The sequence below is a fragment of the Chinchilla lanigera genome, unplaced genomic scaffold (assembly GCF_000276665.1).
Source record: "Chinchilla lanigera isolate Chin_1 unplaced genomic scaffold, ChiLan1.0 scaffold00073, whole genome shotgun sequence".
Taxonomy (NCBI): domain Eukaryota; kingdom Metazoa; phylum Chordata; class Mammalia; order Rodentia; family Chinchillidae; genus Chinchilla; species Chinchilla lanigera.
This window is the reverse complement of record NW_004955474.1, coordinates 11,419,744-11,445,068: the sequence shown is the minus strand read 5'-3', so window position 1 is coordinate 11,445,068 and position 25,325 is coordinate 11,419,744. Positions and strand designations below refer to the sequence as shown.

The window sequence follows — 25,325 nt, the reverse complement described above, 5'->3', positions numbered from 1 at the left end:
GCCTCACAAGTGTGAGGTCCTGAGTCTGATTCTCAGTACAAAATTTAAAAAAAGAGAAAAGAGAGGAGCAGGAAGGCAATGTGGACTAAAGAGGATGTTTTACTTTAAGCCTGCTTTTTTTTTTTTTTTATAGAATAGAAAGACAAGGATCTCTAAAGAACTGATACGAAATGGAAAACAGAGCTGAAAGGCTTGATTAGGCATACGCAAAAGACTGCTCCGTAAGAGGCTGGAATGGACAAAAAGCATGGTAGAAAGATTAACTAGAGACACGCCTGTAATCCCAGCACTCGGGAGGCTGAGGCAGGAGGATCGTTGCAAGTTCAAGACCAGCCTGGGCTACAAAGTGAGCTCACAGCTGGCCTGAACTACACAAGTGAGACCTTGTCTCAAAAAGACAAAAAAAAAAAGAAGATTAACTAGAGAAGGGGAGTCTACTTCTTCCATTTCCATAGAGGGAAAATTTCCGTCCATGCATATAGCTTCTACTTGAATTGAATCACTCCACTGAAACAGTAGGCTACATCCCCCAACTTTTCTTCCCACAATGCAAATCGACCTGTTAATCTCTTTTCTAGGTACTTACGAGTAAACCAGGCATCTCAGGACATAAGAACCTTGTTCTGAACTTAGTGTTAATATATTTATTTTGTCAAGGTGACATATATTCCATTTTGATTGGATACATGCAATGAAAAATTTTCATATATAAATTCATGGACTTAATTTGTTCCATTGCTTTGGAAAAGATGGCCATGTTTGTGTTGGTGTGGGAAAGGGGGCTACAGCCACGTTTGTCACCCTATGAAGCGTTTGCAAACACAAAGAAAATTTTGTTAAATGCTTCTGTTTGCAAAGCAAATTATTTGCAAGCAAAAGCATTCATGAACAGAATTAGCCCTTTATTGGAAACAGAAAAGCATCCAAAATTTCACTAATGAAATGATGTCTTTGTCATTTACATTGCTGTAAAGTAAGTGTAAGAGAAAACATTCCCAGCCACACAGTTATACCTCAATGGTAACAGTACAGTTAATTTTAGAAAATGGTGAACCACGTTGTCCTCTAGAAAGTGAACAGATGACCCCTTAATGACCAGAACAATAAGCATTCAGAGAGAAGGCTGAGCATTAGAGAAACGTGACTCCTTCTCAAATATGCTAAAACATGATTTCCACAGTCTACCTCTACAAAAAGAGCCCAAGATAGAAGTCATTGTGACTCACCTTAGTGGGTCCATTTCCATTAATTACCACTGGTAATGTTTCATAAAATGTATTTTTAGCTCTGGTTTTGCCATTTTCAAATTTTAAAACAACTTCATCTGTGTTAAAAAGAGAGGGTAGGTTTTAGTAATTTAAAACATATGTCTGTGTGAATATGTGTACTATAAAATTTCTTAGAGGCAATACCCATGTGTTAAGATACTTAGAAACTCTGCCTACACCAAGCTGGCAGACACTCAGAATGCAGGACGACACTGACACAGACGTAGGTACCAGTTCCAGCACACCTGCCTCCCTCCACCCTAGAATCAGCAAAACAACCGAAGTGCTAAGCCACTGCGCTGGCCAGTGGAAAGAAAGCATTTTTTCAGTCTTGCCTTGGCCCCTTGACCATACTGTGATGCCAGTCCAATTAATTTTCTTCCTCTTTTTAAAATTTTTTTTTTGTTTTGGTGTGTGTGACACTGAGGACTGAACCCATGGCTTTTACACTGAGCTAAATCTCCAGCACTTTTTTTAGTTTTATCTTGAGATAGGGTCTTACTAAACTACTAAATTGCCAGACACAGGCTCCCAAAGTGGTAGGATTAAAAACATGCACCACTACACCCAGCCTCCTTAAACTACTGACTCCATTTACTCATCTGTAGAATAGGTGCCATGTCAGTGTAGAGTAATTAGGAAGACAATAACAAAATGCGTACGATGAACAGAACACTGCCTGGCATAAGCAAGTTTCTGTAACTAACTGTCATCTGTTGAGAGTATTCCAGTTCCTGAAAATCAAATGCAGTACAGCAATACAGAAATACACAAGTCAGGAACAAAAGCAGGTTTTTGCTGTCAAATTCTTTCTTCAGACTTCCTTAGCACTCCAAACTGCATGCCTTCTGAGAACTACCCTACAAAGGGACATGCAGAATTGTATCACTGCCATAAATTTTAAATTTTTAATGCAGTAATGTATTCATGAATTGAGGTGTTTTCCTTTTTCATATACTGACTATTCCAATGTGCTAATGATTTCATGAAGCTGTGTGTATCTGTGGATTAACACATAGGCACACATGCATACAGACACAAGAGAATGTACACAGGGGCACTCACACACATGTGAACACATACGTTCAGTCTCTCACAGCTGTCAGCAGTTTCAGCTGAGTCACAAGGAGCTATTCTAATACTTCTGCAAATTTACCTAGATTGAAAAATTTGCAACAATGAGATATAATTAATTCATAAATATATCTAAAACATCCAGATCGGAAGAGACTAAACTTTAAGTTATCTAAAGCCAGAAGCTATTTTTTATAATTATTTTTTATCTTTTTTGGGGAATACTTTTAACTGTAATAATGGACTGAACTGTACCTAATCTAAAATAAAGTTTGAGAATTTTTAAGGTTGTACTACAAATACTGTAAGTCTTAATCACAGCTCAAAAATAGACATAACAAAGGAAAGATGGTTGAAAATACAGTTGTTCATTTGTACACATAAGCAATCCAGGATTTAGAAAGCATACCAGTGGCTCCATTTAAGGCCTGGAAAATTTTGCATTTGTGATCCAGGGTGATGTTAAAAGCTTCCTAAAATATAAGAATAAAGATCATGTTGGAGATCATAGCAAAAGTAGCAAACATCACTATCATATTAATATAATTTTTTACTTGGGGGAATTTATAGCTAAAAATTCTTAATTTTAGTGAAAATACTTAGGTGACTGAAATATATTGCTAAGACAGAGACAGCTTAAGTACAACTTACTGGAAAATATATTTAAAACAGATCTCATGTTTCTAAATGACAGCACACACAAATATACATTTCCAGAAAACTTTAGAACTATATCTCCTTAATGTAGAAAACTGATAGAACGTTAACGTGTATTATTTGAATATTATTATAAAAACAGTTGCAAATTAGAGTTTACTTTTCTCCAAAATTTCACTTAACTCCAGGAATGTTCTAAGGCCTGCGGCAGATTGTTTATTGTTTCCAACATTCTCCCCTTTAGTAACAGAACTCAAATTTTCAGTATAGCATACGTGCTTGAAATAAGAAACTACATTTTATTTATGTGTTGTACGTGGCCACATAAGCATGTTCTGGTCACAGAAAAGTATTAGAAAAAATCCTGTGAGACGTCTAGAAATGCTATATACAGATGTGACAAAGCCAAGATGCCTCCTTTGTTATTATCCTGCCTTCCTGCTGCTCAGAATACAGAAACAATGGTTGGTGGCACAGCAGACATCTTGGACAAGAAAGGTGCACTGAGAATACGTTGTGAGCTAATGATACAACAGCCAATTGCAATCCATCCCTCTGGATACCACAGAGTCACTATAACAGCCTTGCATTCCTTAATTTTTTTAATATGGTAGAGGAAAAAATAACTACGTAGATAAAACATCTATCTTCTTTAGGCCACTGCTATTTTGTGTTCTATTTTGAGTTGCAGTATTCATATTCATGAAGGGGGCAAGGTACCATGTGTGTACACCACCCCTGTTAATCCTTAAACCCTAATACTGTTTGGAAATTCATCATCTCTGTATTCCAGGCTCTACCTATATATTCCCATAAATTCTAAATTCTCCAATTGGCTGTTCTCTAGGTGTCTTGGTTACTTTTCTCTTGTTGCTGAGACAAAATACCTGATGCCCAAAATTAAGGAAGAAAAGGTTTATTTCGTTCACAGTTTGTGGAGGTTTCAGTCCCTACTCAGCTGGCTTCAAGGCAGAGGGCAACAGTTCACGGAAGCGGTGGAAAACAGTAAAAGCAACGACAGCAAAAAGGGAGAAGCAGCAGCAGAGAGCGAGCCTCTTTCCCTCCTTTATACTGTATGCAGGCTAGCCACCCTAGTGTAGCATTCACACCCATAACCCCAGCATTGCACCATGAATGAATCATAAACTCTACAAGCCCGCCACATGACTACATGAGGTTTTGAGGGGACATCTGGACACAAACCGTAACATTCCACCCCTGGACCCCAAAGGCTCATGCACATCCCTTTATGCAAAAGGCACGTTAGCCCATCTCTAAGAGTTGCCAAAGTCCTAATAATTTCAGCACTGCTGAAAACTCCAAGTCTCAAGTCTCCTCTGAGATCTAAGGCAAACTATTAGCTGTGAGCTCCTGTACAAATGAAAAGAAAGTTAAATACTTCCAACATTCAATGGCCCAAGATAAACATTTCCATTCCAAAAGTTACAAACAGCAGGATACAAAGGAATGGGACCAAGGTAAATCCAACATCCAGCAGGGCAAACAATAAGTCTTGTAGCTCCATGTGGAACGTCTGAAGCAATCTGTGGCAAGCTGTGAGCTCCGAAATGTTTGTATGACTCTGCCCCTACAGCATTTAAAGTGGTTTAGCTCCCATGGTTTCTCTCTTAGGCCTGCTTTGCTCCCTCCTTGCAACTTTCCTTAGATGATCCATGTTCCTGGCTTCTCCAATTTCTGGGGTCATCACTGCACCTTTGTCTTCTCATTCACACTTCACATATACTGCCCTCTCAGGAGGCCACACTATCTGGCCTGACAGGCCTTCTTGTGAAATCTGGGTGGAAGCCTTCTTAACCTCAGAACTCTTGCCTTCTGCACGCACCTAAAGCCAGTGCCATGTAGATGATACCAAGGTCTGCTGCCAGCTGGAGCGGTAGCCAGGCTTTCTTCTCTCTTGGCTGGATAACTGAGCATTCTGAACCTGATTCTGAGGAACGAATTCTCTACGCCACCACCATTCTGGAACATGGTGCTCTGCAGCTTTCTCCTCAAAGCGAAGTCTTTTACTTTTTCAGATTTGAGGCTGCAAAGGGTGGAGACTTCAGACCATCTTTTATATTCACCTATCCCTTCTCAGCAAACAAGATCTCTTCTGTTCTACCTTTGCAGTCCACAGCTTTACTGGGGCTTTCCTTCTGGCTAAACTCAACATTTTAAATGATCCCGCTGGGCTCTTTGCTCTTGATTTTCAAATTAAATCTGGCTAAAAACCCCCAACAATAGCAATGCCACCACCTTAACATTCGACTGTCTTGAAATTTCTTTTGCTAGATTAATCAGTCCAACGCCCTTAATCTCAGTCTCCAGACACGAGCAAAATGCAGACAAACATTCTGCTAAGCCATAAGATACATCCTCTGGAGTTCAACAGCCAATGCAGTCCTTCTTCCCAGGGGAAACTTCCCCCACCTGGTCTTTACCAGCAGCATTTCTATAAGCTTTCTGGTCTTCTGAGCTCTGACCAGAATCTCCTGTACAGAGCAGCCTAAAGTGTTCCAGCTTTACTCTTTGAGCCAACATCTTGGAACCTTTCCAAATGCTTCCCACAAGCCATTCCCAAAGGCTCTTGAACCACATGGTCAGGTATAGTTACAGCAACAACCCCACTTCTCTGGTACCAAATTCTGTCTTTGTTACTTTTCTCCCATTGGTCCCATTGAGACAAAATACCTGATGCCCACAATTACGGAAAGAAAGGTTTATTTAGCTCACAATCTGTGGAGACTTCAGTCCACCCCTGGCTGGCTCCAAGGCAGAATGGCACACGGCAGAGGGCAACAGCTCATGGTGGTGGAAAACAGCAGAAGCAAGAACAAGATGGAAGGAGTGGCAGCAGAAAGCAAGCGTCTTTCCCTTCCTTATACTGTATGCAGGATACTTAACCTAGGGTGGGTGCAGCACTCATACCCATAATCCCAGCACTAGACCATGGATCAATCATGAACTCTGGAAGCCCGCCCCATGACTGCATGAGGCTTTGGGGGGACATCCAGACACAAACCACAACACTAGGATTACACTCTAGATTACCACCTAAGGATTACACTCAACCTACAATAAGCACAAGCAATATCCACCCAGGACACCAACCATATGGACACACATTAGAGCTCCTGTCTTCAGGGTTCTCCCTGGACTACAGATCTTCATATTTCAAGGTGTCAGAGATAATGCTAAAACTAAAAACTGTCGTTAAATAGCCTTATTCACATCATTTCGAAGTATCAAAAATGTGTTTTAAAGTCCAGTCAAGCGAACACACCAAGTTGTTGTCACTGTCATATGAAATAGAGGGGAAAATTCTAATTTTGAGATTAAGAGAACCTAGGATCCACTCCCTACAATGTTACTATGTGGCCTTTTGTTTTGTTTTGTTTTGTTTTTGTAAAGAATAGATACAAACTTTGGCCTCTTCCCTGTCTAGGACCAAAGCAGCTCAGAAAAATCTGAAGGACTTCAGAGAGGTTAAAAGCATTATGAATGAAAATGAAAAAACATTTAAGTATTTTAAAACTATAAAAGAATATTGTATCAAATAGCTGCAGAATAGCTTTTGAGAAAAAAATTTTAACTGTAAGACAAAGGGAATAGAAGAACATACATATTTTATGTTGTGTGTCTTAAGAAATGACAGCTATCTGTTCTAAAATTTGACAAAAATCATTCTCTAGAGCAGCGGTGGTGCACCTACAGCACATGCACCAGAGCCGGCTATTTGTTATCATCAAGAATTCTAAAAGGTTTGCCATCACTGCTCTAGACTCACTGGAGCTTTATCATTGCCTCTTTAAATCTCCAGACTCAAAAGTTTTAGTGACAGTCATTGTGAGGCAGCCTGGAAGTGGGCATGCAGTAATGGTGGGGTTAGAACTCTGGTGTGAGGACTGCCATTGCATTTTCCTATTGTTTGTTTATGTGTTTCAATATATGTAACCGTTGGGAAAAAGCAAGGCCTTGCATCATCACTTTTCTTCTCTCTGACTCATCCACATCTGTCAAAGCTGCTCTCATGGGCACCAAATGGAAGTGTGGACCCAAACTAGTGCTAATTCCCTGTCAGGGGAGAGAAACACTTCTCACCTACTCACTCTGTATTTTACTAACTTCTACGAAGCACGTGATTGATAAGAACGTTTAGGAATTTAGTTCTCTAATTCCCACACTACATAAAATCATCTGTCTCTGACCACTCCATATTAATTCCATACAATGAACAAAGCCAGCAAAACAATAAAACAAAGAGAAAATGGAGGCTCTTACTTACCCTTTGTAGTGGATCAATGTAAATTTTGGTATAAAAAAGCTGATCATCATCATTATCCTGGAGATTCCACCGCTGAACTATACGGTTGATATACGGAGCATAGCCAATAAATCCTGCAACAAAGCAGAGACAGAGTACAGAATTTAGGATTCGAAGACCAAAATTTGATCTGTGTTAAATCCACTGAATCACTGCACAAAACTATGAAGCCCTGAGACCCAACCCTTAGGTTGGAAGTTCACAACTCATTACGAAAAAAACATTAAATGGTATTTGTTTCATATATAAACTATGACAGAGTGAGTGTTACTACCAACTACAGAACAGAAAATAATCAAAGACTCTTTTAAATAAACACATCCCCATAAAGTGAACTGACACGAATGGGAAACTCACATTTTCCAAGGCTACTAAAGGAAAAAGACTTACTAGGAAAGGAATACAGTAAGACAGAAGAATTTTCTCTGACCTTCTAAAATGTTCTTCTTGGATCTTCTGCAAAGGATTCAGAGTTTCTGAAAGGAGAAAAGCTCTACTAGAGAGGTTTTAACGTCAGTGCCAGAGATGCTAATGCAATCAAAAGAATGTCACTGACTACAAAAATCCCACAGAAATTTTATATCTAAGACGTTTGGAGAATTCTTCCATTACTTGAACCAGTCATTACTGTGCCTGCTAAAGCATTTTCTGGCTAAGTTTTGTGTGTCCTTGTCTGGAAAAGGAAGTCTAAATTGGAGTGTTTCCTTTGGCCTTAGAGGAAAAGCATTAAATCTGCCAATAACATTTGTCTATAAAAGACACAGACAACAGGATCATTTTTCCCATTGAGTCTTCCTCTGAATTTCAGAAATGCAATCAGGCTGCTATGTTTCACTGACATACAATAATTTTTAAAAGGGACCGATGTTACTCCTATTAATTAAAGTAAAACCTAAGTTTTTACGTTAAAGAATAAAATTTTTCCAGTAGGAATGAAAGAATTAAAAGAAACAGGTCTAGGAATATTACTGTTACCTAAGAAAAAACAAGACGAGGAAAACATGACAAAAGACACTCATTTACTGCTCCTTTTTTGTTATTTTTACCAAATAAAAAGTCCTAAAAAACTGAAAGGTGGTGGATTTTTCATTCCTATGAGTAACCTTTGCTACTAACTAGTAAAAACACACTAACTAGTGATATGTAACATTTCTCAATGGTTTACATTAGTGTTTAAGAAAAATTAGGTCTCCTTATGCTTTTCATAAACCTAAATGTCCTCAAATATACAAAAAAGAACTACAACTATTTTCATAGTATTGACACATATATTATACAATTTGTATATTTTCTATAAAACGTATTTTTCAAAATGAAATGATACATCTATAAATACAACTCATGTTCCTCAAGTAACTAACTCTCAACATATCAACCATGAAATACTACAAACTTTTACTGAGCATATTTTCGCCTTCTACCATTTCTCTAACAATTCTGACTACAAGGATAGGGTTATTGCTTTGCTATCCTTGTGTAATTCCTTTCCCATTTATAAATACTTTTGCTTGATGGCACTTATTTGCTAATATTAGCTGTTTCCACAACACCATAAACCTCTGAGATTAGTCATCTGAGTTGATATATCACTATCTAGATGAATTTACATGGTATTTCCCTAGGTGAACCATTTTTGGAAGAATAAATATTAAATAAAAACTCTCTCAAAGTTTGACAGGTTAACTTCTCCTTTGAAAAACTAAGCTTCAGACCACGCAGGACATGGGATAAATGGTGAGATTAACATGTACTGTTTCCGAGGCTTTGGCAGCTAAGGGGCCCTGACATGGAAGCAGCACCAACCCAACTGCAGGGTGCTCGGGCAGAGAGCGCACAGTGGCGGCCACCTCAGTAGAGGCTTTGAAGGTTCACAGGGCAAATCCCAGAGGAAAGGAGTGCGTGGGAACACAGTAACCAACGCGATAAACCTGCGAGTCTGACTTCAACGTGAAAGTAAAGTCCAAAGGTTGTACACAGACTGGAGGCAAAAAAGCTCCAGAGGTTTTGCATAAACTATTTTTGTACTAAAATGGAGCGGGGAAAGGAGCTGAAATAAGCAGTGGAATCTGGTATGTGAGGTTTCAAAAGTCCGTTATCTGCATGGGCTGACAAATTCCAAAGTGCTGCTATGAAAATGGGATGATAAAACACAGTGTGGGTGAAAAGAGATGAATTCGAGGCATCACAGAGAAATTAAATTACTTGCTAAGGATTCTATTTACCAGAAGTGGCTAAACAAAGTCTAGAATATAGCATACTACTACCCCAAATACCATTTGTTCTAACTATCCTGAACAGTATCAGTTACTTTCCTGGAGTTTACCCACAAAAATCCACTTTCCAAATGTGTTTGCAATTTACACCCAGCTTCCATCTCCAACATCCTTCATCCTATTTGGTATAGCTTCCAGCCATGTTCGTATTCATCCAACTCAGTCTAGGGGAAATACTCTGGAGTCACAGAATGTCCAACATCAAACTTTATTTTATTTTGAAAAGGGTAGGGGGATAATTGTTTTTTAATTCATGATAGCATGGATACTGCAATGCTTTCAGTATAGGTAGATACTCAGTGTAAAATCTAACTACTGATTTCAAGATAAATCATTTATTCAAACGCATTTCAAATTCGAGCAAATGAACCCTTGCCCATTTTTAAGTCACAACGTAAGAGACTGAATTGGACTTTTACTTAAGACAGGAACTTATTGAACCTTTTTCCTTAGAAAATTCTCACTAAAGCTCTATACAGTATTCAACATACTTGGTTGCATGCTATTTTTCCTTTAAGAAACTGAAAGTCTTTAGAAGTCACTTAAATGTGAGCAGTATGAGTTTCCTCGACTACAACGTGAAAATTATAGTATGTACACAGCCTAGTCTCTCAGGAGAATCAAATAATATAAAATATGTGAGAATCTTTTGTCAACTTTAAACTGTGCTGTGGATGTTAGATATATTTTGGTAGCAATAATTTGATAATGGCTGTTTAAAATTTCGCATTTACAGGTACTATTTCCTTTTTGAAAAAAGTTGCTTCATTAGTATTTAAACTTTACTAAGACTTGCATTCAACCTTTCTTTCCATCTCTTACCCACCTCCTGAATTCAGGTAGCGTTTCCCAATGTGCACAATGGGGTACTTGTCTGCCAGTCTTTTATCTGGCCACAGGATTCCATCTGCTGCAAACACTACTTTGTGGTTTGTCTTTTGGAACTTTTTTAGAACTTCTTCTGGACCGCCAGCAAATATAACATCAAAGCTGTTTAAGGAAGGAAAGGCAAGTTTTAAAATACATATGTTGGAATTTAGGCATATAAATCAAGAAAAGGTCCTTAATAAAAATCAGAATTTAAAATCCCACATAAGGCTGGGCATGGCGGTATATACCTACAATCCCAGCACTCGGGAGGCTGAGGCATGAGGATTGCTACAAGTTCAAAATCAGCCTGAGCTACAAAGTGAGTACAAGGCCAGCCTGAACTGCATAGTGAAACCCTGTCTCAAAAAGACAAAAATAAATACAACACTGCATAAGATTAATACCAGCTATTTACAGAGCCCATCAATTTCTCCAAACGTCTATTTAGTATTTGCTATGTATCAGCCAAATAAAACTCAGAAGACAGTTTTTGCAACGATGTCTTCTGCGGTGTTGTCATAATACTTTTTTCAGTAACTGCCAACAAATCAAAATCTAAGTGTTGAAATGTTAGAAATGCAGTAATTTGTTATATAAATGAATAATTCAGACATAATCTTTTATACAAGTCACCATTAAAACTGCCTAATATTTGAATTCAATTCCTAACAATCCTCTATCATTTTTAAAGAACTCATTATCTTTTAAAATAGACTTAAATACTAAATATCATTAATATACATCTGAGTAATTATGTAGCCTGAAATCAGAAAATAAATGAGTTCAGACAAGTGTTATCTTTTTAAAGATAGTAAATTTGATAAATGTAAAAATTGATAACGTAAGTTTAATGTCAGAATTGTATTGACTTTTTCCAGTCTTTCATTTCTTTTAGTTCACAGAATTACAATGACTTCACTGAATATTAAATGTAAAAGCTCCTGTCTAAAATGTATCCTTTCTGCAGTAAGTTCCATATTCATCACAACCTCAAATTAGTCTGCATTTTTACCTCAGCACACTACAAGCCTAAAGGTTTCCAGAGATGATAACTTAATGAATTATTCCAGGTGGCAAACAAGAGTACACCAACGCTCTGGATTCAGCATAAGAACTTCCTAATAGCTGTTACTCTGCATGCACTGCTGTCACACCCGATCAGGGGAATAAAAAGGCTTCTTTACATCTTTTCCAGCTAGATTTAAACTCAAGAGACTGGCTAATATCCTATGATAAGAGTTACAATGCTAGTTAGATTTATCAACTTATGACTTACCATATATGAATTATTTTATCAAAGTAAAACACACTATTTTTACCTTTCTCAAAGTAAAACTCCAATAAATTTTTCCTATTTAAATATATAAGCAAAAACACTGTAGGTTTAAACTCATTATGCAGACTTGTGGCAGAGATGCCAACTCCCCCAAATACGTGCCATGCTTTCATTTCAGTAATGAAACCCTCTGAGTGTAAAATGAATACACAGTAATTACGCTTAGAACTAATGTAAAGCTAGGTGTGACCGTATAAATGATGCGTCCAGACGAACATGAGCCAGACTAACATACGTAACCTCCAGGTCCTTCCCTTTAAACACAACGCTGCCTGTTCTCTATTTCCTCTCCTTCTTTTACTTCACTGGGAACCAGTGTACAAGTGAAAAATACTGGACACACACCTTCATCTTACAATCCCATCCTCGTGGTTAAAGAAAATAATAAAAGATTACAATGTTGAGAATGCACAAATGAAATTTATAACTTTGCTTCACTCCTTTTAAGTCATAGTAAGAGTGATATTAGAGATAGATAATCTCATGTCAAATTGTTTCAGAGAAGAGGAATTAACTTTTATCATTTTTTATTTGTCAAAAAATAACTGTAAAATTAAAATACTTATATATCTACATCTAGGTAGGAAGATAGGTCCTGATACTAAGTGTTTTTTATTTATTTTAATTTTTTTTAATTTCCAGGATCAATAGGCAAGAAGCTGCTGAAACTCTTAGTAGCATAACGATAAAGTCACCCGCAGTCATATATTTGAAGTTTGCAATATGGGTTTCTCACGCCCGCTCTGTCACTTACTATCAGAGTAACTCATAGGCAGGTTACTGCAAGTATTTATGCGAGTACTTATTGCACCAAGTAATTGTGAAAAATTAACTAAAAATTAACAATAAGTTATACTTTGTAAACATTCAATACAGTTCGCAAAAAGTAAGATTCTTACCAAAAAGGAAAGAGGCTAGTGTGAGGGAGAGGTAGAGCATAACTCATTTTTAAGTTTCTACCAATCTGGAAAGTAAAATAATTTTACTTTCAGCCAGAGACACATTTATAAAATAAAATTTTAGATGTGAATAAAAGTGATCTTGTAAGACCTCAGGCCAACTTTTCCATGGCTGTTTATTTAAAAATCAACTGAATTAATCTGACTTTATAAAACACAAGTTTCTCTTTTTCTTTAAAGTATGACTGATTTCCTCTGATGTAAGTATTTTCCCCCAATTGTTGATATACTTTAGTGTAAGTTAGAAAAGGAGTCTCGTTTCTATATGTAATTGCATCATGAGAAGTGGAACAAATTTCCTGAGATAGACACTGCCTGAAAATTACACAGAAACCCAATTTTTTTGAAAATAGGAAAAATATACCACTTACCCTGTCAGAGAATCATGATCGGGCGTTTAGGCCAAACTGATTTAAAAATGTTGCAAGTAGTGTCACTTATTCAAAAGTTTTAAGAACAAACTCTAGCAGACGGCATGCTCAAGGGTACAGCACTTGCCTCACAGGTGAGAAGCCCAATATTCGCTTTCCTAATGCTTCTCACACTTGGGTTCAACCACCAACCCCAGAAAAAAATATAAATGCAACTCTGGAGAGTGACTATTCTCCACTCTGAAAGGCTTAGTGATGGACAGAAAAGTCGGTGGCTTACAAAAGAAGAGCTGTAGCAACTTATCTTTATAATTTAGTATTTTACAAACATACGTTACTCTTAAGTCACAGTGCAATTGTCTTAAAGCAAAGGGGAAGGGGAAACTATCTGCACATAATGCAAATAAGAATTGCACTCAGAATAGAAATGTAAAGCTGCTGAAACATCCCCCAGTCTGTTCTAGTAGCATAGCTATTTCTGTGTTTCAGTACTTCAGAAAAGTCTTTGAATCTACTTAAAATGCCTCAAAAGGCAAGAAAGTTTTTCTACTTAAAATTATTTGGGCCACAAAACCTTGAAGTCGCAAATTTTTTAAAAACAAAAGAATGCACACAGGTCATAAAAGCCATTCTCATGGGAGCTCAGTCTATTTAAATGTGAAGAATAAAATAAAACTTTCCATTTTTTCCTATGGTAAATACTCCTAGGTCCTGCAAAAACCATAAAACTCCACCTCGATATGTCAGAGTTCTGTCTCCAGCAGGTCATTGAGACTTTTACAAGTGTTTGTCCTTCTGTGTTCCGTTTCTGTGGTACCATCAACCGCACAGTCACCCAGCTTGAAAATCCTTCCTTCAGGCTGGACTCCGTCTATCACATCTTTTACCAAATCCTACTGATTCCATCTACTCAGTCTGTTTAGCATTCCAATCCTCTGCAACACAGAATCACTAGAAGGCACTGGCCTAGATGAACGAAAAACCCGATAGGCTTCCCCACTGCCCAAGTGCTCCCCATTTCTAAATAGGACTATCTGACAAACAGTCTTGAAAAGTGTCAGATGCCAGATTACGTCAGTGGTTCTGACATGGCCCGAAGCAGGAGTCAGCACATATTTATCCTCTGACCTTCTACAGAAAGTCACTCAAACTTGGAGGTCATATGTGCTCTGTCAAATAACTCAACTCTGCACCCATTGTGCAGAAGTCTCCACAGACATTATGTAAAATACACAAGCATAGCTATGTTCCAATAAAACTCCCTGCAAAAACAGCCAGTGGGCTGGGGCACAATTTACTGACCGGAGGCCTGTAGAGTAAAATCTAAATGCATCAGCATCGTATTAATAATCTTCTACTAAAAAAAACTTCTGGGGGCTGGGGATTTAGCTCAGCGGCAAAAGCGCCTGCCTGGCAAGCATAAGGTCGTGAGTTCGGTTCCCGGTACCAGAGAAAAAAAAAAAAAAAAAAACTTCTGAAGCCAAATTCAAATACTCAGTTATTGGAGGTATAGCTCAGTGGTAGAGCATTTGACTACAAATATTCAATCATTAAGCCAAATTGGGTAATTATTCAATTCTTCCTTCTAATACCACCTCCTCCCCTTGTAAGACACATTTTCCCAATTTGGCCCAAACCACCAACCTTTGAGAACATTTTCAATGCCGCTTCCTCTACAAAACCTTTCCCTGGCCACCTTTACTGGGAAACATTTTTCCCTCTACTTAGCTCTCACAGCTCGTTTCCTCTCCTCTTTCATCAAATGTTTTATTTTCTGCTCTTCCTTCTAAAAATCTCTTATGCTAGACCACATCTTCCCCTTCATATGCTAGATCCACATCTTCATGCATCTGCATATACTGTGAGCCTTGGATTTTGTAGATGGTCGATAAGTATTTGTTGAATGAACAAAGGAATGAATGAATGATCCCACGTCTCAACAAGAAGCAGAGCTACTGGACAGCCAGAAAAGAAAGCAACACATGTGTTCCCTGACCCTATTCGTTGTTCCTTTCCAGTTCAATGCTTCCACTGCACCACTGGCATAAACTTAAAAGTTTACAATCATCCAAACTAGTAGTAGTTAATGTCTACAAGCTTGAAGTCTAATGCAACAGAAGCCCAGAAGTAACACTGATAATTTTATAACCTGATAATCTTATCATTTGTCACATCTTCACTTCTTTATTTCCAGAGGTAATTACTACCACAAACCAATTCTCTGTAACCACCCCTTAACATCCCTGTGGGTGTACATGTACAAACACACACACACACAGCTGAATGTATCTGAATGTATCCATTCAGAACAACTTGCAGGGGCTGGGGATATAGCTCAGCAGGACAAGCGCCTGCCTGGCAAACACAACGTCCTGAGTTCGATTCCCGGTAACAGAAAAAATAAAAATAAAACAACTTGCAAAATAAAAGGTAAAGTCACAATGGAAAATGGCTATAGAAATTTGAGGAACTCTGGAGAGAGGACAACTGGGGTAAAAAGGGTACTATTTTATACCAGGAATTACTTGGTATAAAATGAGTGCTATTTTAAAAGCCAAATAAGACTCAGTGAATTTTCCTTCAAATGCTATGTCACTTCATTTGCTGAATATAAAATCCTTATGAAGGCTGGGCAGGGGCAGAGTCCATTAAGACAGTGCCAAGCTGGAAGGACATTCCTGCAGGCCACTCTCAGAGACTGGCCCTGCGGTGGAACAGCACCTCACGCGGAGAAAACCACGGCAAAGACAGCGAGCTGCCGGCTCCACGACTGTCTGTGAAGCTGAGTCGCCACACGTTTAAGGATCAGACTATTTGTAAAATAGTAAGATGAATTAAATAACAATTTCCCTCTAGTTTCAAAATAGAACTCCGCAGCATTTTTAGAACTTTCAAAGTCTAACATATATTTAATGCATAATAGGTATCCACTGAACCAATACACTTCTTTAAATCCTCAACATTTATTATGATATAAGTTCAACGTCTCAGATACAACATATACGAAGTAATTCCAGAGGTAGAATTTCTGTCCCTGTGAGAGGCACCACCACAGCAAGCTATTACTGTATTTTACATGCAATATACACGGAGCACAGGTTAAATAAGGAGAGAAAAATTGAAGGAATAGACAAATTGGTTTAGGAATGCATGTATAGAATTTGCAAGGAAACTCATATAAATTTTGAGCACTGTACTTCTCAAATATATATCAATGCCAGTAAATTGATATATATATATATCAATGCCAGTAAAAGAAATCTTGCTTCACTGTTCACCTTAGTTTGGTGCTGGTATACACTGATGTCTGCTTGATATAAGCACCATATGTAATGTACTGTAACAAAGGAGTTTCTTAGCCCTTGGTCTTTTCATTAAAAGAAATTTCAACTAATTTTTTAAAAAAAGGAATACATGCATACACAAGGTAGTAAAACAAGTAAGCGAACATGAGAAAACCCAGAAACAATCACACAAGCATGACCGCCAAACCCTTCTTCTGTGTATCGGCTGCTTCTTCCTCACTCCAACATGTCCACTAATATACCCACTCAAAACTCTATCAACAAGAACATCTGAATAATTTTTTTAAATCACTTACTTCCTAATTCCTAAATCCATTCCACGCTGTTCTGGATGGAAAAAAGGCAGCGCAATATATTTCAGTGACAGCTAATGATTTCCATTTTTCCTTCAGAAAATAAAGAAACAGTATAGAAACAAGAAACTATTATGTGTTTTGGCTTTCCTTCGTACTAATATAATGAAATGCTGTCCATCCTTAATAACTGGGTTCTTTGTGTCTGAACACTTAAACTGTCACCACTGCCGGAGAAGATGAGCCCATCAAATAAATCTGCCATTCTTAGGTTACGTTACAATTACAGTATTTGAAGAGCTTTGTTTTCAGACAATTTTTACTCTGTCTTTTGTATAAACTGCATAAGACAATATAAAAGGCAAGCATATTGGGTATGGACTGGTCAACTGACTTACAAGACTTATGGAATGCTTATTTCATAGAATACAAATGAGGTACAGTTATCCTCAGAATAATACTTGTAAGTTATACTTAATTACATCAACAAAATTAGAAAAATTGTATTTTCACAAACAATTATCAAAGTGACCTAATAAAATAATCTTTCACTCTATTTGTTTTCGTAAAAGTAAATAATGCTGAAGAAATTATATCAACATTCAGGGTTTTTGGTTTTGTTTTTTCTTTCTGTGAAGACGTGCACTCTTCTTCCACATTGAGTTTATTTTTATTTGCAGAATTAGGCAATAAATGAGAATTTCTTAAGGATTAGATCTGTTTATATTTTTTTCTACAGTGTTAAGTTAAAATGTGAATAAATTTGGGGCTCAATACATGCACATTGAATAAAAAATGAAAAACTTGCTCAGCGATACCACTTTTTCAGTAAAAAATAATGTGCACGGACAAGCAAAATGAAACAAACATTGGTTGACGTAGACCACAGGACTGTCATAGTCACAGTTTCTGATTCACATTCACTATTCTAGTAACTTTGAAATTCAAACATTTGGATGGTCTCTTGCTTTCAGAATTCATTTTATTTCTTCAAATGAGCAATAAAAAACAATCTTTTAAAACAGTTTCAAAGTAGTCACCATATTTCTTCCTGCAAGGTCTCTTTTTGATTCATTTCACCAACGATGGAGAGTTCCCTGCTATTGTATCCTGAAAACATGTAAACAACGCACAGTCCGAAGCTCCGCTGTGGAACACATGAAAACTAAACTCAGCCATACACAGTACAAACAAAGTACTGTGGGCCGGCTAGTGAACAGCAGAGGTTTGAGTGATCCGATTATCCTTCCATTTCTAGCCAGTGTTTATCTACCCTGGAGCAATCTCCCAAAGCACAGTTATCTCGAAAACTGCTGAAATAGTAACTTCACTTCTTTATTTAATTGTATATATCAGCTTTTCCAGTGTAGCTATGACTGCCATTCTAAGCTCTGTGTAAGTTTATTCTTCCTTACTACTATCCTTAGTTGGCAACTGCCAATTTTTTAATCTTAGCTCAAAGTCTATTTATGTTTAAACCAACACATCAGTAAAACTGACCAGTTTCCATATACTGAATTCTTTTTTGTTATTTTCTTTTGTTTTTTTTTGTTTTTTGAGAGAGGTTCTTACTATGTCATCAAGGCTGGCACTGAACTCCCTATATAGCCCAATAAGGCCCCAAATTCAAGGCAATCCTCCTGCCTCAGATTCCCAAGTGCTGGCATTATAGGCATGCACCACCACACCTGGCTCTATATTGAATTCTTTAAATAGATATTTTCATAACCAAAATCCACTGGGTTATACTTCTCAAAATGTAAGTTCAAGGTACTCATATTTCACCTTTAACTCAATACTGAAACATAAATTTCTTAAAAGTGTTAATTTACACTATGTTTCTCATTAGTGCTTGCAGTAACTCACCAACTTTGATCCTATTACGTGACTATGTTAGACCATGATTTTACAACTATGAGTAAAATCTACTTTTTAAAAATGATTCCTAGTGAACAAGATAATTTAATATACAGTATAATCTACACATTAAAAATTCAACTTTATAAAAATAATTTAACATAGTTTAAAAACTCCATAAGGCAGTTCTCTTACCATTCAGTGAACAAGATAACCATATCTTCCTGACTGGCGTAATGTTCCAGGACTTCTTTCATTAATCTTACTTTCTGGCCCCCTCCGATACTATTAAAACCATCGCCACCTCTCCACTCTTCTCCTTGACCAAGAACCTATGAATGAAATCAACATTTCATCCTTCTGCAAAACTCAAATTATGACAGTTCTTTAAAAAACTATAAAAGTCATCAGCAATTAAACGCATCATACCACAGCCACGTATGCATGCACACCCATGTTTACAGTGGCACAGTGTGTAGCAGCTAAATCTGGGACACACTGCACATGCCCATCCACTGATGAATGGATAAAAAAGATGTGGGGGTTTTTATATGATGAAGTACTACTGAGCCATAAAGAAGGATAAACTTGAGACATTTCTAGGTAAACAGATGCACCTTGAGACCATATTCTTCAGTGGAATAAATCAGACACATATGTATAAATGCCACATTGTTTCTCTGGTGTGAGAAACCAAAAGTGTAAATAAGAACCAAAACGTACAATAATATGGTGAAATAGGAAGAAAATATTCAAATGGGAAGGGGAACTAACTAGGGAGGTGGGAGAAAGGAAGAAAGGGATACGAAAAAATGAGAAAAGAAGGAAAAATGGAAAGACAGCTTTTGTAAATAAGGAGAGGAACAGGGGCTGAAGGGAGGGTAGGGGAATGAGGAAAAAATCAAAATATGTCATATACAGGTACAAATTCCCTATGATGACTGTGATCTTTATATACACCTAAAATGTATCAATAAACTTAATTTTAAAAAACTAGATCTTTTGCAAAAGGGAAAGTGATCAGGAAATGGAAGCAGGGGAGAAGATATAAAAAAAGAATTAAGGTGTGTTATGTATATAAACCTACTCCCTAGGATGAATGCAATCATTATGAACTGCAAACATATACTAGTGAAAACAAAAATAAATTTAACCCACAAAAATATTTAGACTCTTTAATACTCTTTATTTTAATTACTGCATGTTTGTTATACTTGATGAACACATTCACTGTGGGTAGTTGGTAGGTGTATATGATACATCTTAATTGTTTTATATCCCATTCTCTCCTTCCCTCTCCTTTTGTATCCTCCCCATTTACCAAATATCTACTTCCCTATTTCTTATTGTCTTTTATTTTGCTCTGTATTATTCTTTGTTTTTTTTTTTTTTTTTTTTTTGGTACTGGGGATCAAACTCAGAATCTTACGCTTGCCAGGCAAGCGCTTGTGCTGCTGAGCTATACCCCCAGTTCTGTATTTACTCTTCTTTCTCACATAGGAGAAACCATATGACTTTTAATCTTGTAGATCTGATTTATTTCACTTAATGTTATGGATTCAATGTACTTCCATTTTCCTATAAACATATCCTTCTTTAGAGCAGAGTAGTACTCCAATGTATAAATACCAGGTTTCCATGTGCTGATGGACATACAGGCCGCTTGCATGATTTAGCTATTATGAGTTGTGGTGCTACAGACATGGGTACACACGTAAAACTATACAAGAGTTAACTTTGGTTTCATCTTGAGTAAGAAACACCTGACTGGTTTAACATAGTGCTCGGGGTGTCCGGGTGACTCACTTACTAAAGAGGGAAGATCCACCCTGGGTGTGGGTGGCAACAACCAATAGACTTGGAGCCTGGTTGGAATGAAAAGGGAAAGAAGAAGGCAGTCTCTTAGCCATTTGTTGTTCTTCTAAGATATGTCATTCATTTCAGTTGCCCATTTTTTTTTTGACTGAGTATATTTTTTAGGGCACCTAATTTTTTTTGAGTTCTTTGTATATTCCAGACATTCACTCTTTGTCCAAAGTGTAGCTAGCAAAACTATTTTGTCATTACATAGGTTATCTCTTCACTCTTTTGGTTATTTCCTTTGCTGTGCAGAAGCTTTTTAATTTGATGCAATCCTATTTGCTGATCCTTGATATTATTTCTTTGAGTAATGAGGAGTGTGTTCAGAGGGTCCTTGCCTACACCTGTAACTTTCAACATTTAGTCTTCTTAATGACTTGATTTTAGTACAGTACTATACAATCAGAAATACAGGTCCAGCTTCAGTCTTCTGTATGTACAGAGTCATTTTCCCAGCACCATTTGCTAAAGAGGTTATCTTTCCTCCAGTCTATGCTTTTAGCCTCTTTGTCAAAGATCAGGTGGCTGAATGGTGTGGTGGTGTCTCTTCTATTCCATTGGTCCACATGTCCGTTTTACACCAGTACTATGCTGTTTTTATCACTGTAACTTTGTAATATAACTTCAAATACATGACTATGATGGCCTCCTGCTTTGTTCTTGTTACCCAGGACTGCATTTGCTATACTGGGCCTCTTTTGGTTTTGTATGAATTTTAGAATTGTTTTCTCTAATTCTATAAGGAATGTTGTTGGTATTTTGATTGGGACCGCATTAAATCTTCCTATCACTTTGGAGAGAATGGCCATTTTGACAGTGTTGGATCCCTACTGGCAGATGTTTCTTCCATTAAAAAATAAGCAAGGAAGTAAAAACAACAGATCCTGCATAGCTATGTTTAACAGTTCTATCAACCAGTGTCCTCAGATTGTGTGTTAGTGCAATATCCCCTGGAGATATTTTCTTTAAAAGAAAACTAAACTTTTACAATGCTCCCAAATTCCTCTGAAACAAACAAAACAGCAAATCAATAAAGACAATTCTCACTGGTGGGCAGAAAAGGTGTCCATTTCATGTCCTCTTTCCAATACTCCATTAAAAGATACACACACACCCCATAACTGACAATAAATATAAAAAAATTATACATAGTTAATTTTTAAAAATCTGTCAAATTTTAATTATATTCTGTTTTTACACAACCCTCCAAAAATCATGTTATGTATTATATATAATTTCACATCTTTCTGTTGTTAATAGAATAGGATTATATGAAGCATTACCAAAATTTAGGAAATTGCTGAGTGGCAATGTTAATGGGGATAAACTGCATCTTTAAAACTATATAAACTAACAGCAATTATGTCACCAAATTTCACCTTCCTAGATGATTATAAATTCTGTTGATACTGTGGATGCCATATGATGCATATTCCAGTATCTCTACAGATTAAAAATACACCATACCTTCACAGTGTAATTGAAATATTTGGCTGACTGCATAAATCGATGATATCCATCACTTTCTTTTGTAGCTACAGTTATGACTAATAATTTATCTGCGAAGACAGAAAATAATAACATAAGAACATTTACCAAGAGGTTAAATGTTAACACTTTACAATTCACTAGGGTTATTAAAGACCTCATTAAACCTATTTTAATTTGTTAATTTACATACAACTAAATTAAGAGCTATTCAAAAATGGCAATTAAAATTGGTTGTATTGCTGTCAACTGATGAACACATCAAGCAACATTATTTTAGTAGTTTCAAATGTTTTTCATGTTTATAAACAAAAGCATATACTCAATAAAGTATCTCAACATTAAGAAGAGATTCCACAAAATACATATTTTTAAATCTGCAATGATTAGGATTCATATAGATATTAATCAACTAACTTCATTTTCACCTGTAAATCACCCAAGATTTATAACATATATCAGTGAGGCCCTGTAGCACATTACTGTCATAAAAATATTCATGTGCCAAAGAGGGGGGAACTTAATCTTAAGGATGATCTTAATTCTCTAAAATAAAATATAACAAACTAGAAGCAGCTACTTAGAAAAAAATCTTAATTTAATACTTCTACTTTTTATTTGAAAATTTCCTAAAAGTTATAACATTTACATCATTTTTTTGTGTGTGTTTTCTTTAAAGAATAACTAGAACCAAAATTAGCACAGCTTATATCAGCATTCATAGCTTTTAGTTACTATTTTATAGTGGATTATTATTTTTGATATACTATAATATCTCTTAGCAAACACAGGCAGATTTAAGGCACCATTTAAGTAATGACAGTATAAGCTACTAAAAATGTTTATCAGGAAAACACGTAAAAGAAAAAAATCAGCAAATGCCAAAGGGCTGCAGCATTCTTTTTCAGTTATAAGACTTACAGTAATCCAAGGATCTTTTAAACATTCTAAGCACTGAGTTACATCATTTGCTTCTCCTTCAACTGCTATCAATACGAAAAACATCAGGCCTTAGTTGTTTCTCAAGCAAGAGACAAGGCCCAGAGATAGCATTAATAAATTACAGAAATCAGTTAAAAATAATTTCACATGAATCACCAAATTCAGAAAGTTACCAAGAAAAATAAACCATATAAATATAAATGTAATATACATAAACAATAATAAATTCAAACATTCATTAGTAAAACAAAAAAGAAAAACACTTCTGTGAAGATAAATATGAACATTTGTAAATTTCCTTCATAAAACAGGCATCTCTTTCATAAATTTCACCACAGAAAATAAATATTCTAGGTAAAATAAAGTCATCTTCATTAAACTTGTGAAGGACTAAGTAAATACATATATATAGTTTGTTTGTTTTTTGAGACAGGCTCTTGCTATGCAGCTCAGGCTGGCCTTGGACTAACTATGTATCCCAGGCTGGTTCCGAACTCATGGCAATCCTCCTGCCTCAGCTGGGATTACAGGTGTGTGCCACCATGCCCAGCTATTTTAATATGTTTAATGATTCCTTTCAACAAAATTTCCCCTATATACTTTCAACCATTACCTATTTTAAAAGTTTGACGTTACCACACATAATAAATTTCAAAATAGGCCTTACCAGAGACAATCGCCAAACATAGTATTACGTTTTGAGTATGCTGTACTTCTCAATCCATCTTTTCTGTGTAATAAAATGACTACTGAAAGATAACTTTCTTGATTTTTTTTCTGTTTAAATCATAAGAATTAACTATAGGTTTATTTTTTTCTTTTTCCCTTTTTATTACTATGTTTGTGATACATAGTATGTAATATAATTATCTTAGGGAAGTGGAACATATATATAGGGCATCTTGACCTTTTGTACTTTCTCTACAAATTTAGACTTTAGACTGCATGGATTTTTACATATACCATTTCTAGGATGAAATTAACAGCAAGGATGTCATCATCCTTAATAGGAAAAGTAATGTCAGCTAAACCCTTAAATAAACAAAAATATTATTCAGTTTGATAACTCAGAAGACAAAACCTAAAAATATGTAATCTCACAATATCTAGCAATCTTACACCAAATAAGGACTCGGTTTTTTTCAGTATTGTTGCTGGTTATAAAAAAATTATAATAAATTAAGCAATTCTGTTAAAGAAAAATACTTTATCATATATATATATATATATATATATATATATATACACATCTCAGCACCATTGCTGTAATGATAAACCTTACTGAATTAGAAAAAGAAAAGGAAGTGTTGACATGTATAAGCTTTTATCATCCAATTCAAGAACCCAATTTTCCTATTTATGAGATATTTTTAAAGTGTTAAAATTTAACCTAAACTTGACCATAATCAGATTTCAACATAATTTACACAGCAAATTTACTAGAAATAAAAGGACAAAACCTGAAAAGCAATAAAAATGAGTTGCTATCAATAAAACCCAAACATGAAAAATTCTATAGGACAAATTACCTAAACAGAATCAACAGCAAAAGGGAAAGTGGGAAGGGAAAGTTATAGTATATTAATCTACTATTAAGGTAGGCCTCAGCTAATTGTACATGACGGATCTTAGTTGGATTCTGGCTTGAAAAAAGTGACTATAAAAAGGCACTTATGAGAAAACTAGGGCAATTTAAAAACTTTATTGATATCTTAAAATTATTTTTAGCCTGCTCACAGCAGTTACATAGTTTTAAAAGAGTCCATTTAAGAAGATACATATCGAAGTATTTAACCAAAGAAATTACCTGAAATATGTTTTAAATTTATTTGTGCTAGGGCCAGGGATATAGCTCAGAGGCACAAGTGCCTGCCTGGCAAGCGCAAAGTCCTGAGTTCAATTCCCGGTACCAAAAAAACAAAAATTTATTTGTGCTAGACAGAAGCCAACAAAGGAGAAAAAGATTAAACAAGACTGCCATATATAATTGCTGAAAGTAGATTATATTAGTATATGTTTTAAAATTCCTATAATTAATAGAGCTGTTTTATGCAAAACTTATAATCTTTCAATCATTAGAATGATAGAAAATTACTTAATCTAAGTCTACCTTTAACAATCTGAATCACCTTAGTAAAAGGAAAGACAAAATATAAAGAGATTCTTTAAACAATATTACAATTCAAATAACCATAATTACTACCTTACACAATGCACCTTTTATAAAACAGCATGATAAAGTGAGATGATAGTCACTCTCCAACTAATCTCTAAGAATACCAGTTATCAGAGTAACAGTCATTTTCTGGGTTTCAGCCAGATGTCTAGCACTGTGGTGTCAAAGAACAGACAAGGGGCTGGGGATTTAGCTCACTGGCAAAGCACCTGCCTGGCAAGCGCAAGGTCGTGAGTTCGGCTCCCGGTACCGGAGAAAAACCAAAAAAAAAA

At 36.2% G+C, this 25,325-nt stretch overlaps 1 protein-coding gene across 2 annotated transcripts in view; it reads right to left on the bottom strand.

Moving 5' to 3' along the window:
• The window catches only part of Plod2 (procollagen-lysine, 2-oxoglutarate 5-dioxygenase 2), a gene marked incomplete at its 5' end in the record, with an annotated part of 81,756 nt that overhangs the window by 28,850 nt on the left and 27,581 nt on the right, over window positions 1–25,325 (bottom strand). For both annotated transcript variants that reach the window (XM_005401440.2, XM_005401441.2), the window contains 6 exon segments: window positions 1,227–1,324; window positions 2,752–2,815; window positions 7,285–7,397; window positions 10,423–10,586; window positions 18,783–18,919; window positions 21,915–22,006. In XM_005401440.2, the coding sequence (XP_005401497.2) occupies window positions 1,227–1,324; window positions 2,752–2,815; window positions 7,285–7,397; window positions 10,423–10,586; window positions 18,783–18,919; window positions 21,915–22,006 (668 nt within the window).